We start from the raw sequence: 18776 nt of genomic DNA, 5'->3' as shown, positions 1-18776 counted from the left end.
TGACTTAACTAGCTAACTGACATAACTAATGTTAACTTGTATATTTACATTCATAAACGTTTAAGACTTATCTGTAGCCTACTGTTTGCCAACTTAGCTAACGTCAACTATCTGACATAAGTAACATTAGCGTGCATATTAACATTTAATATCTGTTACATACTGTTAGCTGAAAAATAAAGTCAGCTTGCAAATTAACATTCAAAAACTTTCAGATTTAACTGATGCCTAATGATTGCTAATTTAACTAGGTAACTGACAAAGTTAGCTTGCATACTTTAGCTGTATTTAGTATCTTTTACACACTGTTAGCTTTCTTATCTTAATTTAATAACTTCATGATGAAACTTTATATACTGTTAGTGAACCTACCTAGCTAACGGACATAACTAACGTGAGCTTATCATATCAGATTTTACTGTCACGTAAGTTCGTTCTTTCAGCGAGCTGCTTTGGTTAGCTACCGTTAGCTTGCATATTTACATTCAGTAACTGACAGGTGTAATTTTTATGTATCTGTCAATTTCAGATGTAACTTTTTAGGTACTGTTAACTGAACCAGCTTAATGAGAGAAATACCATTAGTTTTTGTATTTACATTCAATCATTTTCAAGTGTTAGTGTTACTGTTAACCAAATGAACAAGCTTACTTGACTAACAGACCTAATATTAGCTTGCATATTTCAGTTCTAACTGACACTCTTGCCGTTTTAAGACCAAATAAAGTTAATTTTTGCTCGATTAAATGCTGTTTATTAATAATCTAAACTGGGAAGAATAGCTTTTAATAGCTTTTATATTTTAGAAAACCACAATACACCTGAAATTACAAAATTTTATGCTAATAAGGTTCCAATAAATGGCTAAATAATGATTGGTTTCTCACTTTAACTATAAGGAGGCAAATAGTACAAAAAAAAGTGTCTTCATTCAAATTCAATTAATTTAAGATACTTTTAAGTATTTCAGTATTTGTAATTGTCATACCAAGTACAAGTTAAGGCTTAAGGTGTTATTTAATGTACTTTGTAAAAATTTAAATGGTCTTTTTACATTAATTATCCTTCATAACTGCAAAATAAGCATCAGAAATATCTGAAATAGTTCAATCAACATATAAACACATAAATAATGAATAAAAACCTGTTTATTTGAAGATTAGGATTCATCTTGATAAATATCTATGCTTGACTTGCTGGAAGAAATGGGTATTTAAAGGTTAAAATGATGTGTTTTGATTCATAGTAATGCGGAAAGTTTTCATTAAATTGAATCATAGTGTTGCTGTGTGTTTACGCGGCTCTTCCAGTCCTCAGGTCAACAGTCGGAATCAGGTTCTTCTTGAAACCCTGTTTTGACTCTTGGAGAAATGAAGTAATGCAATATTTTCCTAATGGCTTCCCTCTGACTTTTGTGCATTCTTGCAGATGAACCAACAAAAGAATTTACTCTGCCTGCATCTGCGACTAAGACCTCCATCTCAGACCTTAGTCCAGATGTGGATTATGCCGTAACGATATCCGCGTACAGTGGATCAGAGGAGAGTCTGCCCGTCTCCGGCCAGATCACACGTGAGTCACTGAGTGTTTGGTGTGTTTTTTGTGTGTGTGGTGTGTGTGTGGCTGTGTGTTGTTAAGTAGCACCAGACCTCCAACCAAATGCTTGTTAAATTTGTCTGCAGCTGGTCACTTTTGGCAGGAAGTCACCCTGATGACGAGCTGCTTCACCAAAGTGGCTGGTTAAACACCAAAAGAGGGGACAAATTAACATGAACAACTGTTTTTAGAGAAGAGTCGGCTTCTGAATCCGTGTTTCATTTGTTCTTTCCATTTTCAATTGGCAATTTAAAAATCAAATAATGAAAAATTGACTGGTTATTTTGTTATTTGTTTTTTATTATAACAAAAAAACGAAAAAAAATGCTTGTTTTTTCATATTTCAATATTAGGCTCAGATCAAAAATACCAAATGGAAAAACGGGCACAAGAACTAAATTTGATTTTAATATTTAATTGGTCAGGTTTACGTGACCCAGAAGTTTGTAATGTAATATTTTACTGTACGGTCTATATCCAAATGCGTTTTATTAAAAAAAAAAATCATCACAGTGAACAGTTCTGTGAATATCATGCAATTAATCTTCTTTCCATATTTATCTGGTATTTGGCCTGGTTGTGTAACACTTTTTTCTGAAAACTGAAAACCGCACGTCGACGCAACAAATACATTTTCGGCGTGACGCAATTTAATTATTTCACGTGGTGTGTTCATGTAAAGATAATACTAAATACCTTCTAATGCACAACATGGGTCAAAAATGACCTTGTGCATTAGAAGCATAGTGATAAAAAAAAGAGGGTTTTTATTCATGTATGATGATAAAAAACAAGTTATTTGAGGAAAACCTGCAACACTGAATGATGAAATCAATTTATTGCAAAGATATAGAACATAAAAACTTAGTCGGGTCACTTTAGACCCATGTTGTGCATCAAAGAGTTAAGAGGCTATTTTGGAACATCATGTCTGAAATTTGACATTTAACCAGTTGTATTCAGTCAAAATTGAAAGAAATGTATTCCCCAAAAAGTATGTCATGTAAAAAAGTCCCAGAAGAGTTGCGAAATGGTGAGATAGTTTCTCCAACAGCTGGAGAATATTGGGATGACATCTTGATAAGACAAAATTAAATAGTTACTTAGCAAGCCAAAAAGTTAAGAGTTTATCATCAACAATGTGGGGGAAAGTATTTGGCTTCATGACTTTAATCATAAAATCCCTTTGATGGAATGACCCCCTAAATGGTGCACTTGATCCCTTCTCTATTTCATGGATTTTTATGTTGAAAACACCTTTTGTTATCTTGTCTTGTCCCTAATGTCAGCTTTCAGTTGTCGTGTTGTAGTTTTATTTTATGATCAGCCAAGTTTTTGACTTTCCCCCAAATTGTAGAAGATAAGCCATGAACTTTTTTCCTGAGGCCAGTGTAGTAGCATTATGCTAAAAATGCTTTTTTATCTGCAAATGTCTATTTTGCACTGATCGTTGTACCTTTTTTCAATTTGCAGAGAGTTCAGAATTGTTTCAACATTGGGGAAAACCATAACTTTTACCCAGCCGAAAAGGAATGAGACAATATGAAAATTCTTGTTGAATTTGGCTCCGTCCAACCCAAACAATGGTACCCATTAAGATTTTTTCCTCACCCACAGAATGTCATAATTTCACATAGAACGGGGACAATTTATTGTAGTCAGGACCAAATTTGGGAAAAACCCTTCAGAGGGTGGTAAATGAGGTGGTAGGCATTTTGGGGTAAAAGTGTTTTCTTGGTATTTTTATGTGCTGAATCCATTTCTGCCAGATGTCAAGCTGTAAAAGTTACTGTTTAGTCATCTCTTCTTTTTTTTAAATTGGCATTGTGTCAGTATAAGTATAATATTACCATTATTTCTAGACAATTGGTTTGGTCGTTTTTAATGCTGGTCCAAAGAATGAATGGAGGTGAACTGGCCTGAGCCACTGACTTCAAATTTAAGGCTCACAATAACCTCCCAAAGAAATAGTATGGGTATATTATACCTTTCCTGAATTGACAGGGTCTATTAAGTATTGCAGTTGTTGGTTTTTGGGTCCCTAATGTTACTTGATCCTACAGGGATCAAATAAACTATATCGTTTAGGCGAAAATTGTGGGAAAATGTGTGTAATTTATGGTTTAAAGAGGTCCTGTGACCTCTGTGTTTGTCAGAAAGATACAACGTTGGCTTAAATAAAAGCCATGGATGCCCCCCATTTCTAATATTAGGCGATTAATCAATCATTATGCTATTTAATCAGTAATTATGACTAAACCGTAACTTTTACAGCTTGGATTCAGCGCAACAAAAATAAAATAGGAACAACCAAAAAAACACTTTTACCACAAAATGCCTACAGGGTTCCAGAGTTTTGAATTTACAGCCATGTCTATTGTTCCAACCTCTGACTGGTCCCATGCCTAGATATATGGCTCCAATGGCCCAAAAGTCCATCCACACTGACTGCCAATGTGCTTCGTAAAAAAATAACAATGTTTTATGGTGTAACAATGCTGTGGTTAAGGAATAGTTAGGTTTAGGCACAAAAACACTTCTATTTAAGAAAGGACTCATTTTTTTGGACTATTGGGACAATGAACCAATGGGACATCTCTACCTTTGTGCTTCAGCCTTTCCTTTATCCAGCTTTCAGTTGTCGTATTGTATTTTTTTATTTTATGATCAGCCAAGACTTTCCCCCAAATTGTAGAAGATAAGCCCTGAACTTATTTTCCTGAGGCCAGTGTAGTAGCATTATGCTAAAAATGCTTTTATCTGCAAATGTCTATTTTGCACTGATCGTTACCTTTTTTCGACTTGCAGAGAGTTCACAAATGATGTTCACAAATGTCCAACTTTGGATAAAACTATAAGTTTTATACTATAAAATTTAAACTATAAGTTTTACCCAGCCGTCCAATCCCAGTTGAAAAGGGATGACACAATACGAAAATACTTGTTGAATTTTGGCTCCGTCCAACTCAAACAATGGTACCCTTTATGATTTTTTCCTCACCCACAGAATCTCATAAATCCACATAGAATGGGGACAGTTTATTGTTCCGACCTCCGACTGGTCCCATGACTAGATACATGGCTCCAATGGCCCAAAAGTCCATCAACATTAACCGCCAACATGCTTCTTAAAAAATGTTTTATGGTGTTACAATGCTGTGGTTAAGGAATAGTTAGGTTCAGGCATAAAAAACACTCTTTTTTTGGACTATTGGGACATTGGACCAATGGTATGGCGCTCATAGACTACAAGGTCCATCCTCTGTATCTATGTGCTTCAGCCTTCCCTTTATCCAGAAATGGGCCAGAACAATTACTCTAACTCGTGCCGACATTTGTATTTGTTCGAATATTCCGCATGATAGCAACCAGACACAATCAAAGTGACTCAGCCGAAGACAACACGGTCCCTCCAAAGCGTTCCCAGCTGGGCGTTTTCATTAGAGCGTTGGTGTTTTTTAGCTGGGAAACAAACACTGTGATGGACAAAAGACCTTAATTAGATCACTGGATCCCAACTTGAGGACTGAGTCCCAAGGTAGCCAGGATGGGTCATGAAATTTTAGTTTTTTTGTCGTTGATATTGTTCAAACTGGGATCCTCTTAAAACCTTTCCCATTGACAATTCTTGTCCAAAGTAAGGTCTATGATTAAGGGTCAACAGGAGGTATGAAAGAAAGTTAAAAAGTTTAGGAACTGCTGATTTGGGTGGTGAAGTAGGGATTCAATCTAAAGACTAGGACTGCGCGCAGTACTGAACGGGCCCTCGCAGAGTGGAGCCATCGGGGGAGGCGCCGTCAGGGGAGGGCACATCGGACGCGGCGATGTGGGCTCAGTCCCTATGCATCCAAAATGGCGTGTCTCCTACCACTGTGCTCGCGGTAGGTGTAAAACATAATACTTGCTGTAGCCAGCAGGGGGCGCTATGACTGTGTGTCAATATTGACACGTGGGTGTGTCCCGGGCTGGACCCTAATCACGTGTGTGAAATTTGGGACAGATTGGACAATGTATGGTCAAGTTATACTGTCTCGTGTGTTATGGCGAGACGCCATATTTTGCCGCCATGCCACGCCCACATAGTGTGACCATCGGTAAAGATTTATACAACTTTTGATCCCAAAGGCCTTGTGATGGTACTGACCAAGTTTGAAGTAAATCGGATGAAATCTGTAGGAGGAGTTCGTTAAAGTATACAACATGGAAATGGCCAAAAACAATGAATGCTGCGATTTTCAAACCAAGATGGCGGACTTCCGGTTTGGTGTGAGGTATGGGTCCAAGAGGCTTTTAGGTGCGTCTCCACATGAAGCACGTGTGTACCAAAGTTCGTGTCTGTACGTGAAACCTGCTGCTGGGGCTAGGCATAAAAGTTGTTACTTCCTGTTGCCAGTGGGGGGGCGCAATGACAGTGTATCAATATTGACATGTGGGTGTGTTCAGAGGTGGACCCTCATCACCTGTGAGAAATTAGGGACAGATTGGACAATGTATAGTCAAGTTATACAGTCTCGTGTTTTCATATTTTGCCGCCATGCCACGCCCATATAGTGTGACGGTCAGTCAAGATTTCGAGTATGTTTCATCCCAAAGGCCTCATGATGACACTGACCAAGTTAGAAGTGGATAGGGTTTAACGGGTAGGAGTAATGCCTTCACGGTAGAAAAGTTTGTAGGGGGCGCTGGTGAGCCATTGTGCCACGCCCATTCCCGGGACCACTAGAATACGTAAATTTCACAAGAGATTTATGTATATTCCAAATATCAGGAGTTTTTGAATATGATAAAGGCCCCAAAAAGGCGATTCATTTGGGAGATGAATAATAATAATAATCCCTTCAATTACAATAGGGTCCTTGCACCGTTAGTGCTCGGTCCCTAATAAGACAAGAAAAGAGCAGTTTTAGCAGGTTAAAAGACACAAAATTCCAGTAAAATCTCTCATTTCACATTACATGTATCAGGAAATGAGCAGTGAGCCAGATTTCCAGTGATGATAGAGGTCTTCACTAATGTCATGGCAGCAGTTTGGTGGGGACGCCTGCTTGGCACGGCAGCAAACACTGATGATCTGAGAAACCCTCCGAGCTCGGGAGATTCCCTGGAAATCTGTCGGAAACCATGACATCAACTTTTTGCTCTTTTTGCATGTTCGTTGTAGCTACGAGGAGGAAATGTTGCACAAGAATCCCTCAGATGAGAGAAAAATAAAAAAAATCTCATGTATGGAAAGAAAAGACGGGTTTGGTCCGCTGTCAGTGGTCTGTCATACGTTGAAGAGAAACAGTGACGGAAAATGATTCATAACATGAACATTAAGATGTTTTTTTTCTTAGGATAGATAGAGGATAACATTTCGTGAGGATCTGATTTGCCTCTAACATGATTATGTTTTTGTCTTTCAGTTGAGTCGAGTGGCGGCACAAGAGAAACTCCCAGAAAACCCGACCCTTCAGATTCAGTCAGTAAGTTCGTTTGAATCTTAATTTGACGAGAGCTTTCACTGCTGAGATAATGAGCTGGACTTTTCCACTTTTTTGTTCTCGAACCTTCTTCCCCGCTTGCTGGGCGGAGGCTCCTCACGCACAACACCCCATTGTATAGCAATAATCAGAATTAGGCCCCCATAAATCTCTGAAGTATTCGGTCATCGTTTTGGTCCCCGGCCGGCCAATTATGCCAATGTGGAGGAAGCTGCACATGCTCGGTGCAGGCGGGGGTCGTAGGTGGGGCTGGAAGCTGCTGCTGGAGCTGGGGGAGCCCAGCCCTGCAGAGACCAGAGCAGTGGAAACCATTACAGAGGCTGATTTACAAGAGCGCCGCTGCTGCTGTTTCTGCTGCCCTGGCCCAGTTCTGCACGAGATGACGAGCTTGTGCTGATTTTTCCTTCTTTTCATGAGAGGAAATTTACAAGGAAACTCCCAGAAAGTAGGGCAAAGCAGAGAGTTCCGTACCTCCACCTACAACAGTTTGATTCAACATCTAATATGTCTGACCAAAAAGGAAAACAACCAGGAAATAATTAACTCTGAGAGGGCAAACGTCCACCAAGGCCATGCCTATCTCCCCATGTTAACAGATTGAAAAATAATTAATGTTTCCGCCCTGTGATTGGGATCTTAAATGGTTCTTCCAGGGCCAATGTTACACCCTTCCACCAAGCTTCATGAAAATAGTGCCAGTAGGCTTGGGTGGTGTCCATTTCTTCATACCATCATACCCCTCCAACATTTCATTGGGGTATACGGTGTATAGCAGGGGAGTGTGTCTATGTTCCCCAGGTCCTATGTTCCCCTCTTTGTATGAGACGGTATGTATTGCTACAGGGGAACCTAGGACCCTTTTTGGGAAAAACAGGGAACATAGGACCTTTTTTTCTAAAAAAGGGACCTATGTTCCCAAGCGGGAAACATAGGACCCTTTTTGGGAAAAACTGGGAACATAGGACCTTTTTTTCTTAAAAAAAAAAAAAAAAAAGGGACCTATGTTCCCAAGCGGGGAACCTAGGACCCTTTTTGGGAAAAACGGGGAACATAGGACCTTTTTTTCTAAAAAAGGGACCTATGTTCCCAAGCGGGGAACATAGGACCCTTTTTGGGAAAAACTGGGAACATAGGACCTTTTTTTCTAAAAAAAAAAAAAAAAGGGACCTATGTTCCCAAGCGGGGAACCTAGGACCCTTTTTGGGAAAAACGGGGAACATAGGACCTTTTTTTCTAAAAAAAGGGACCTATGTTCCCAAGCGGGGAACATACGACCCTTTTTGGGAAAAACTGGGAACATAGGACGCTTTTTTCTAAAAAAGGGTCCTATTTTTCCCGGTATGTATTGCTACAGGGGAACCTAGGACCCTTTTTGGGAAAAACGGGGAACATAGGACCTTTTTTCTAAAAAAGGGACCTATGTTCCCAAGCGGGGAACATAGGACCTTTTTTTTAAAAAAAAAAACCTATGTTCCCCAAGTGGGTATTTGTGTTTGTGAGTTACAACTAAGGTTATAGTAGTTTGGGATTTTTCATCAGTTTTAGTTTTAATTTCGTAGGGGATTTTTGTTTTCATATTCAGTGAGTTTTAATTCGTTTTTAGAGTGAGTTTGCTAGTTTTTATTACTTGTTGGGTTTTTTTACCACCCAAGCCTTAATGCCAGTATTTTGTCTGTAATCCTGCTAATAAACAAACATAAAAAAAACACACAATCTGAATAAGAAAAACCATTAAAGTCATATGAAAATTAAGCAGACTTGCAGGGCTTTTCCAGGCTCATTTAACCATGAAATGAACTTGCCGAAACCTTAATTCTGCAGAAGCCTTTATTACTTTTATGTGGCAGTTCCATTATTGTTCAGATCTGGTTTAATTTAGGCAACTTACAGTCCCATATATTCTAATAAAAACCAGTTCTCCAGAGATGAAGTGAACCTTGTCTCCTACAAATTACACATTTAGCCAAACTAATCTGTTTCCCTGCCTGGTTTATATTCAGTGTCAGTTTTTTCCACTGGAGAAAGTTGTTCTAGCACCGAACACGAGTCGTAGCAAATATTCGTTTGGTTCCTAAATACATTTCTTTATTTTTATTTCCCAGAATGCTCCTTCAGTGCCCTGGCTGACGTGGTGTTCCTGGTGGACGGCTCGTGGAGCGTCGGCAGGCCAAACTTTAAAAACATCCGCAGCTTCATCTCAGCGACGGCCGGAGCTTTCCAGATCGGAGAGGATAAAACCCGGGTGGGCGTGGTCCAGTACGGCAGCGACCCGCGGACAGAGTTCAGCCTCAACAGACACATGACGCGCCCGGCGCTGCTGAAGGCCATCGGATCGCTGCCGTACAAGGGAGGAGACACCATGACAGGTACACGGCTAGAATGGCCTATCATGGGAGATTTTTATATTATATTACACTACTTTCACCTTATTTTCTTCTGTTGTTTTTTAAAATATTTATTATACGGAATACTTTTGGAAAAAATGTTGTTACGATTTTCAATTTTCTTTTATTTTGAAGTAATTCATATTCATTCATGTTTAAGTGCTTTTTCTCGTAAATTATGACTTTTCATTTTTTTTTTTTTATTAGATTTTTTCCCCCTTTTATATTGAGTAACCCACATGGTTTCATATTGACAAATCAAATAAAAATAAATAAAGTTATATATATGGTTATAAAATACTTTTCATTTTATCTTTTTGTTACTTTACCATTTATTTTCTCTTTTTTATTTTTATCATGTTATTTATTTATTATATTTTTCATGTTATTTTTTTAAATTATATTATTTTTTGCTGAGTAACTCACATGGTTACATGCTGGCATTTAAATGAAAGTAAGTTATATATATATATATATATATATATATATATATACATATATATACATATATATATATATATGTATATATATTGAAAATGAAATGCACCTTTATAGTTTCTATTTTTATTATTATTTCCAGTTATAAACCAAGTATTATTTACTTATGTTTCTATTTTTATTCAACTGTATTTTATTAGTTTATTATATATTTTCCCCTTTTTTTAGTAACCTAAATGGTTTCATGCTGAAATATAAAAACAAAATTAAGTAATTATTAAAATATTTACAATATTTACTCTTTTTTGTGGTTTCTATTTTTTATTATTATTTTCTGTTACTTTTGTATTCATTTCTCAAAAACCACACATTATATATATATCTACACACATATTTTAACCCATATGGTTTCATGCAGACAAAAAAAATTAAATTAATTAATTATTAATAAAATATTTTTTCTATTATAGCTTCTATTTTTATTCTTATCTACCAGTTATTATTTACTCCTTTTACTCTCTAAACTTAACTGTATTTACTTCTGTCCTTGCATTGTTGCAGCAGCTGGATTTTCCCTCTGTAGCTCAATAAAAGTAATTTATTGATATCTGCAGATCAATAAAAATCTTATCTTATCTAACTTTCTGCCTGTCTTGCTGCAGGCGATGCCCTGGACTACGTCCTGAAGAACTCGTTCACAGAGGCGTCCGGCGCCCGGGCGGGTTTCCCCCGAGTCCTGGTGATCATCACAGACGGCAAATCAGAGGACGCAGTGGAGAGCTCGGCCAAGCAGCTCCGGAGCCGGGGGGTGGAGGTCTTTGTCCTCGGTACGTAGCCACAACAACTTTATTATTATATTCCACATGCTACATTTTCCATTTCAGATATTTAATGCTTTTTAACTGCCGTTGGTTACAAAAGGAGCCTGCGATGATGTCATGAAAGAAAAAGAAATTACAAGCGAGTGATAGCAAGTTTTATGTATGTTTACGCTCCGGTTTCCCCTGCAAGTGGGCTGTTGCCATGGTGATGAAGAGGGCTGGCGCTTCAATAATAATAACACATCGTCCCGTACGCTCTGTGGAAACAGCTCACTGATAGATAATTGCTGAGTGAAACATGAAATGTGCTCTCAGAGAGTTTCCACCAGAGTTTGGCTCCTTTTCAGCTGAAATTAAAACGACATCTTGATGATGAAAGTCTGCAACATTTGAGTTGTGAAATGTTTGAGAGTGATACGTGATTTGTTAGAGGAAACACTCTGGAAATATGTCATTGTGGTTTTATTGAAATATTTATAAAAAGGAAAAACATATCAGGCTTTATCAGGGTGGAAATATTTACTTAATCTCTACTGGTTTCTATGCAGTCGACAAACAGAAACAAGCTTTTAATATCTGACATTTAGACACAATCAGGTGTGAGATGTTTAAAAAAAATCGGTTTTATAAACACTAAAAACAGAACTTTGATTAGAGGTGGAAAAAAATACTCAAATACTAAAAATATTTAAAAAGCAGTCAGGCTTATCCACAGTTAGGTAAAGCACTGTTTGTACAGAAGTGGGCTTTAGTTTTTGTCCGTCAAATATGTCTATAAACAAGATAAAAACACTAAATCTGAGGGGAAAGGTTCTCAAAACAAGTGAAAGTAACTGTCCATGCAGCAAGATATCTTCCCTTGACAAGATTTCTTGAATTAAGATTGTTAAATCTAGAAATAAGCATGTCTACAGATGCATTTAGAAGGCTAAAAAATAAGATGAAAAGGTTTCTTTTGCTGTTTTAAGATCAGCTTACTTAAAAAGTAACTTTTTACAGCCCCAAATAAGTGAAATATACTAAACATAAGTGTAAAATAAGCATAAAATGCTGGTTTTGAGATGAGATGAATTAAAAATGTAACTTTTTACAGCCTCAAAATAAGTTAAATACACTAAATGTAAACAATTACATATATGAATATATATATATTAACAGAAAAAAATACTAGTATTAGTGAAGAATGCCTAAGATCTGTCTTAATCCAAGCAGGTTTATCTTGAAACAAGGCTTACTTTATCTTAAAACTAAACCGTAAAACCTAAAGCCTGTCTTTGTTTTTTAGAAAATACATCTGAACAGTTTCTACACTGCACAAAACTGTGTCTAAAACAAGATAAAAACAGTAAATCTGAGGGAAATTATCTTGCTGCATGGACAGATAATTTCACTTGGCAAGATTTATTAAATTAAGATTGTTAAATCTAGAAATAAACATGTTGAACACTTAAGATTAAGAAATTAACTCTTAAAACAAGATAAATTATTGAACACTTCTAAATCTAAAGTTTGTTTTTTTATCTTGGTAAGAAACAAATAATTTGTGTGATAAAGGAAATAATTTAATAAATAAGGAAAGAGGGAAAGAACCAATGAATGCAACAAAATAGAAAGGTAAGAAATCAGTAGACAAAGAACCAAATAAAGATGAAAAGAGAAATAAAGAAGACAAAACTCTTTGCCAAAGCCTCGCCTCGTCTTGCAACGCTGACGGAAATTATAACATAATTTGTGTAACCGCTCCACTTTATTCTAAACCGATCCCAAATTTAATGGGTTCTTTCTTGGTCCATGCTGCACCCTTTTTCCAGTAATCGGGCTGGTAGTTTTTTTCCATAATCCAATTAACAATCCAACAACCCCACGCGGAAAGAACCTATATGATTATAAATGCTGCATATATATAGCATATACGCGTATATATGCTATATGCAGCATTTTGACTGCATATAGGCCAAATTCTGGTACCTATATGTGCATATAATAAATTAAAACAGAAAAAAATTTGTTTGTCGCATATATTGGAAACCTATATCAAAACCTATATTAAAACGTAAATGTTTATATAGGTTCTTTCCGTGTGGGATGTCAAACGAACCAAACCGATCACGTAATATCAGCTTGATTAATTTTTTTTAGTTAGTTAGTTAGTAGGCTGCTTAATTTTCATTTTAAGGCTCAAAATAAGGTTTGCGTCTCCAATCTGACATTTTTTTGGCAAACAATGGCTCTTTCAGCCCGTTCTCAAGTCTAAAAACGTCAGTGTAGGTCGCGTGTACAGGCAGCGAAAAACAAGCTACGTCTCCGTACTTCACCGTCTGCTGTAATGCGTCCGCCACCATCTTGCTTACGTAGGAGTGATTGACAGCCAAGAAAAGTTTAAAAGTTCGGATTCCCACATTCAGGGGGCTGGTGGATGGGTCAAACAAGTGGTGGACTTTCACCCAGGGGAGCGGGGTTCGTGTCCCGCGTGAAAACAAAAGTAAACCATTTATAACTTAAGTTACGTGAATCACGTTTTTGAACGTAACTTACGTTTACTTTACGTAAATTGCGCCAGTCACATGACCCTTGTAACTTTTGGCATTTACGTACATTTATTTACTGTTTAAACTGTCTTTTATAACTTCTTACCACTCAAGTTTTTGCCCTAAACCTAAGGTCAGTGGTTTTACAACATAAATCCACAGAAACGGCACCTTTTTTTACAACCGCGAACCCTACGTGTGTGCTATTTTTAGAACGCACCGATGTACCGCGAGCCGCACCGCGATACGTTAATATATGTGCTATGAAACGCGAGCCACGGTTTCTGTTGGAGAACTTATATATATATATTTATATATATATATATATATTTGGGATGAACATGATCCTCCACTGCCCCGGTTAACTTGCCCCTTTCTGCCCCTTTAAGTATAGTTTTGGAGTAAAAGTTCTTTGTGTCGATCAGAAAGTTCACATTGATATTTGACTCGGTCGAACTCCGAATTAGCTTTATTCTCTAAAGGCTCACAGCTTGACAAACTATGTCAAAGTATTATGAATGAATATAAAACCTTACCTTTACTGCTCACGCTGTCAGCCTTTCCAACACGAGACGGAGGCTCTAGATCTGTTGTGCCTCCAGCTGGAGAACGTTTAATACGCTAACAAGGGAAACAAATGTTCCACTTCACGTCTTTATAGATTACTCATTGCATCATGCAATATTTACAGAGCTGGAGCTGAATCAGCCTCCAGCTCTGACACAATCATCCTGCTGGGATGCCACTGACTTTAACAACCACTGCTGTTAATTCTCTCTCAGCTCAGTTTCACTCTCCTGTGGTTGAACTCCAGCTCTGATTGGTTGTTTTGTGTCTGTTTTAGGCATCAACCAGGCCGATGAAGGTGAGATGAAGCTGATGGCGTCCGTCCCTCACAGGAGTCACGTCTACAGTGTGGCCAACTTTAACTCCATCAAGAGCGTCCAGAAGGAGTTCATCACTCAGGTGTGCGCTGCCGTCGACGACCAGCTCAACTCACTCGTCAGTGGAGAAGAAGGTGAGTAAAAAATACCAATATACCTGATAGAAAATGGAGCTAAAAGTGCAGAGAAACAATGCAACATCTGTCTGAAATGTTTAGATCTTTTAAGTTTGCACAAGTTTTGCTCTATGCACATTTTTAAAGCCATCGTGCATCATTTAAATTCGAACACTTTTTGCTTTCTTATTGTGAGTTAAATGAAAAACAGATACGATATGAAGCTACAGCTAGCAGGTGGTTAGCTTAGCTTAGCATAAAGACTAGAAATAAGTTTAAACTAGTAGACTGTCTCTGTCTAAATGCAACACCATCCATGCAAAAGCACATTTTAAGCTCTCTTGTTTACATATTTTAAATAATAAGTTTAATTTGTAAATCTTTGGACAGAGTGATGCTAACCATTTCCCTTTGTTTCCAGTCTTTATGCTAAGCTAAGCTAAGCATCTACTGGATCCAGTTTTATGTTTAAGAAAAACAAATAAGCATGTTTCCAATAATATCTCACCATTCTTTTAAGTTATATATAAATGTATATATTATATCTCATCATTCAATCATAATAATAATGATAATTATTATTAATTTTTTTTTTTAATTGGGTTCTGTAGAATATTAAAAAAAAAATGTTTTTATCATAACAGAATATTCTCTGATATTGGGGGGGGAAAATTGGAAAAAAGGGAAATAAATATTTACAAAAAGGGGGCAAATATTTGTTTTTATTAGCCAAAAAAATTCTATAAAATTAATAAACCATCTGGACAAATTATTATTCATTTATTCGACAATGTGATCCACATAAAAATGTTCTAATCGGGTTATGATATTATAAAACATATCATAAATATATATTTTTTTAAATTCTTATTTCATTTTCCATTTTCAATGGAACAGAACAGGGAAATATTATATATGAAAAATCACACAAAAAACCCCACAAAAAAACCCCCAACCATATTTACAAAAACATTACAAAAAATGGCAGTTGAAATGTATTATTATTAGAAATGTATTATTATTAGTAACCTGCTGCTCTGCACCATTGGGACAAATTACTGCACATTTATCCAACAATGACATTCAGATAACTACTGAATATTATAATTAATAATAATACAATACAGATAATTACTGAATTTCCCCTTGGGGATAAATAAAGTAATTTTGATTTGATTTGAATTGATTGGGATAATTCTGATTCTTCGTCTGATGTTTCCAGCTGTGGAGCCAGCCTCCAACCTCCAGGTCCTGGAGGTTTTGTCCAAGTCGATGCGTCTGACCTGGGACCCGTCCATCGGAGAGATTACGGGCTACAGGGTGCAGATGATGCCCATGATGACGGACAGGAAGCGCCAGGAGCTGTACGTGTCCCCGGCCCAGACCCTGGCCGTGGTCAGAGACCTTTCTCCGGACACGGAGTACCAGATCAGCCTGTTCGCCCTGAGGGGCATCACGCCCAGCGAACCCGTCAGCCTCATGCAGAAGACACAGCCCGTTAAAGTCTCAATGGGTGAGTAGAAATATAGTGATGGTACAATTACCCAATTTGTTGATTTTTGGCTTTCTAATAAATAGGGCCGGGACTTGATTAAAAAAATTAATCTAATTAATTGGAGGCTTCGTAATTAGTTAATCGAAATTAATCGCATATAAATATTTGACCTGAAAACAGTGAGAAGTAATTTTTTTCACATGGATTTTTAGTATACCATTGAATAATGACTGAATACATAAGTTTTAGCAACAAAAGTATGGTTTATTTTTGTTCAAGTCCAACAGACCAGTGCAATTTCTGCCATTAAGTGTAGCAATAGCATATTTATAAATATAGTACATTTCATAAATCCAGGTAGCCTATGGGTAGGTAGACCTTCTGTAAACTAGAAGACTTTGGTTTTTGAAGTAAAACACAATCCATGCTAGCTACCACACTAGCCGCTAGCTGCTATATGTTTAGCATTGAGGTGATACTTGAGGCTGGATGTGCTGCGGTGATATGTGAATTCCTTGTTGCCTAGCAACACAACCATGCTCTTATGGACGCTTCCATCCGTTGGTTTTTAGTAACTAAATGTCCCATCATCCACGGGGCCAACCAAAGGTCTCATCAGCTTCTTCCTTCATGTTCACTGTGGTTTGTTGTTGTCTCAACTCATCAACGCTAGTTGGTGCTCCAGTATAATTGGTCCGCCTGAAACTCATCCAGTGAGAAACGTTCCGCGGTGCAAAAATAAGTGTGATTAAAATGCGTCAATTTTTTTAGCGCGTTAATTTTTTTGTGTAATTAATTAATTTTGATTAACGCGTTAAAGTCCCGGCCCTAGTTGTTATCATTATATTTGTCCAAACAGATGTACCTTTAGTTGTACCAGGCATTAAAATGAACAAGAAATTGAAGAAAAGGGTGGTCTAATAATTTTTCCCATGACTGTATTAAGATTGTTGAATGTTGTATTTAAGGTATGTGTGTGCGTCTTATTGGCATTTCGTTGGCCAACAATCTGTAGATATATTTAAATATGCTATTATAGCAGCTGGTCCATTCCAATTCTGTATTGTGCTTCTTCTTTTCCCATCCAGAGTGCTCTCTTGGCGTGGATGTCCAGGCCGATGTGGTTCTCCTGGTTGACGGTTCCTACAGTATCGGTTTGGCTAACTTTGCCAAGGTAAGAGCTTTCCTGGAGGTTCTGGTGACCAGCTTTGACGTCGGACCAGATAAAGTCCAGATCAGCTTGGTCCAGTACAGCAGGGACCCCCACACCGAGTTCCACCTAAACTCCCACCAAGACGTGAGCGCCGTGGTCCGGGCCGTGAGGACTTTCCCGTACCGCGGCGGCTCCACCAACACCGGCCGGGCCATGACCTACGTGAGGGAGAAGATCTTCCAGGCCGTCCGAGGCGCTCGGCCCAACGTTCCCCGCGTCACCATCCTCATCACGGACGGGAAGTCGTCCGACGCCTTCCAGGAGCCTGCCACCAAGCTGAGGAACTCCGACGTGGAGATCTTCGCCGTGGGCGTTAAGGACGCCGTGCGGTCGGAGCTGGAGGCCATCGCCAACCAGCCCGCCTCCACCCACGTCTACACCGTAGACGACTTTGATGCCTTCCAGAGAATCTCCAAAGAACTGACGCAGTCCATCTGCCTGAGGATCGAGCAGGAACTTTCCATCATCAAACGGAAACGTGAGTAATGTTGCTTTAACCCTCTATGCTGATGATACTGGGCTTTATCCAGCTCCTTTCCCATCTGCTGTGGTTTTAGGGTATAATTTAGATTTTGTAAGTTCTGGTCTTCGTCTTATTGATTACTTCTGTCTTATTCTGATTTTGTTTATTGTCGTTTCATTCAGAAAAGAAACTGACTCATATTAAGCACAAACAGCCTTCATTTTAAGCAAAATAAGATGGAAATAGCTATGCAAAAAAAAGGTTATTTTGTGGCTCTTTTTGGATAAAGTTCTTGACTTCTTGGCTACTAGTTTTAGCTTAATTTGAATCCTGTCTTTAACTGTAAAGGTGGAACTCCTGAAATACTTGGTTGGAATAGTTTAATGTTAGTTCTGTACAAAGATATGTAATCTTGTCATTTTGTTGTGGAGGCAGTTATGACTGGATTCAGACATCAGTTATTTGTAAGAGGACTTGGAGTTGTTGCACCAGTGTTTATCCACTGCTCAGTAGTGGGAACAGTTTTCCAAATTGCATGCTTATCCTCATTACGCTGGCTTTGTTACCTCCGCCAATATGGTTTTGGTTCAGATTGTTTGTTGGTTTGTTTGTCTGTTTGTCGGCACGATTATGGAAAAAAACTGCTGGCCCGAGTTTGTTGAAACTTGGTGGAAGGGTGAAGCATGGGCCAAGGACAAACCCAATGCATTTTGAAAGGGAAATTTGAATCAAGGGGCCAAATACATGGATAATTTTTGCGTGATAGGCCTTGGCAGCAGTCTAGAACTCGTCTGCACCGTCTAGTTGAATGTATAGAACGAGCATGGACATAAATGTGTCAACCATGGAGCACCAAACTGTCAGTTTATTGTTTTAAGGTTGTTAAAACCAAAGCTGTTTGCTTGCTGAAGACGTCAAATGGCCACAAGAAGAACTCTCGGGACCGTGTCTATGTTCCCCTCTTTGACTGGGGAACATAGAACATTCCCAAAAAGGGTCCTATGTTCCCCAGTCTGTTACTTTTTCCACCATTACTAGCAAATTCCATGGCAAATAGGCCGAGACGAGGAAAGATTAGGTCAGGGGTGGCAAACCTGCAGGTCTCGAGCTAACCCTAACCCTAATCCTAATTTATACTACAAAATGGACTTCTTACATTGACACATACTATACAAAACACATTTTATTGCATGATTACACATATTTGTTTATGTTTTTATTTATTTATTGAGTTTTTTAAGAGTTTCTGCAGTCCGATTGTCGGTGGCATCAAATGCTCCCTCTGTGAAGCAAAAAACACCATAGAAACATTATATTCATCAGGAGGAAAATTATAAATTAAGAATTATACAAAT

The 18776-nt window shown here is 38.0% G+C and overlaps 2 protein-coding genes across 2 annotated transcripts in view; both read left to right on the top strand.

Annotated features, from left to right (window-relative positions):
• Positions 1-18776, top strand: part of col12a1b (collagen, type XII, alpha 1b) — a 226376-nt gene that overhangs the window by 6958 nt on the left and 200642 nt on the right. The window contains exons 3-9 of the mRNA XM_059355858.1: positions 1429-1572; positions 7002-7061; positions 9182-9445; positions 10564-10728; positions 14095-14268; positions 15473-15763; positions 16834-17436. Of these exons, the coding sequence (XP_059211841.1) occupies positions 1429-1572; positions 7002-7061; positions 9182-9445; positions 10564-10728; positions 14095-14268; positions 15473-15763; positions 16834-17436 (1701 nt within the window). The remainder of the gene's footprint in view (positions 1-1428; positions 1573-7001; positions 7062-9181; positions 9446-10563; positions 10729-14094; positions 14269-15472; positions 15764-16833; positions 17437-18776) is intronic.
• Positions 1-18776, top strand: part of LOC131991721 (cytochrome c oxidase subunit 7A2, mitochondrial-like) — a 76483-nt gene that overhangs the window by 20432 nt on the left and 37275 nt on the right. The window lies entirely within an intron of this gene.

Source organism: Centropristis striata, chromosome 18 (genome assembly GCF_030273125.1).
Source record: "Centropristis striata isolate RG_2023a ecotype Rhode Island chromosome 18, C.striata_1.0, whole genome shotgun sequence".
NCBI classification, from domain to species: domain Eukaryota; kingdom Metazoa; phylum Chordata; class Actinopteri; order Perciformes; family Serranidae; genus Centropristis; species Centropristis striata.
This window is presented reverse-complemented; position numbering and strand designations above follow the sequence as displayed.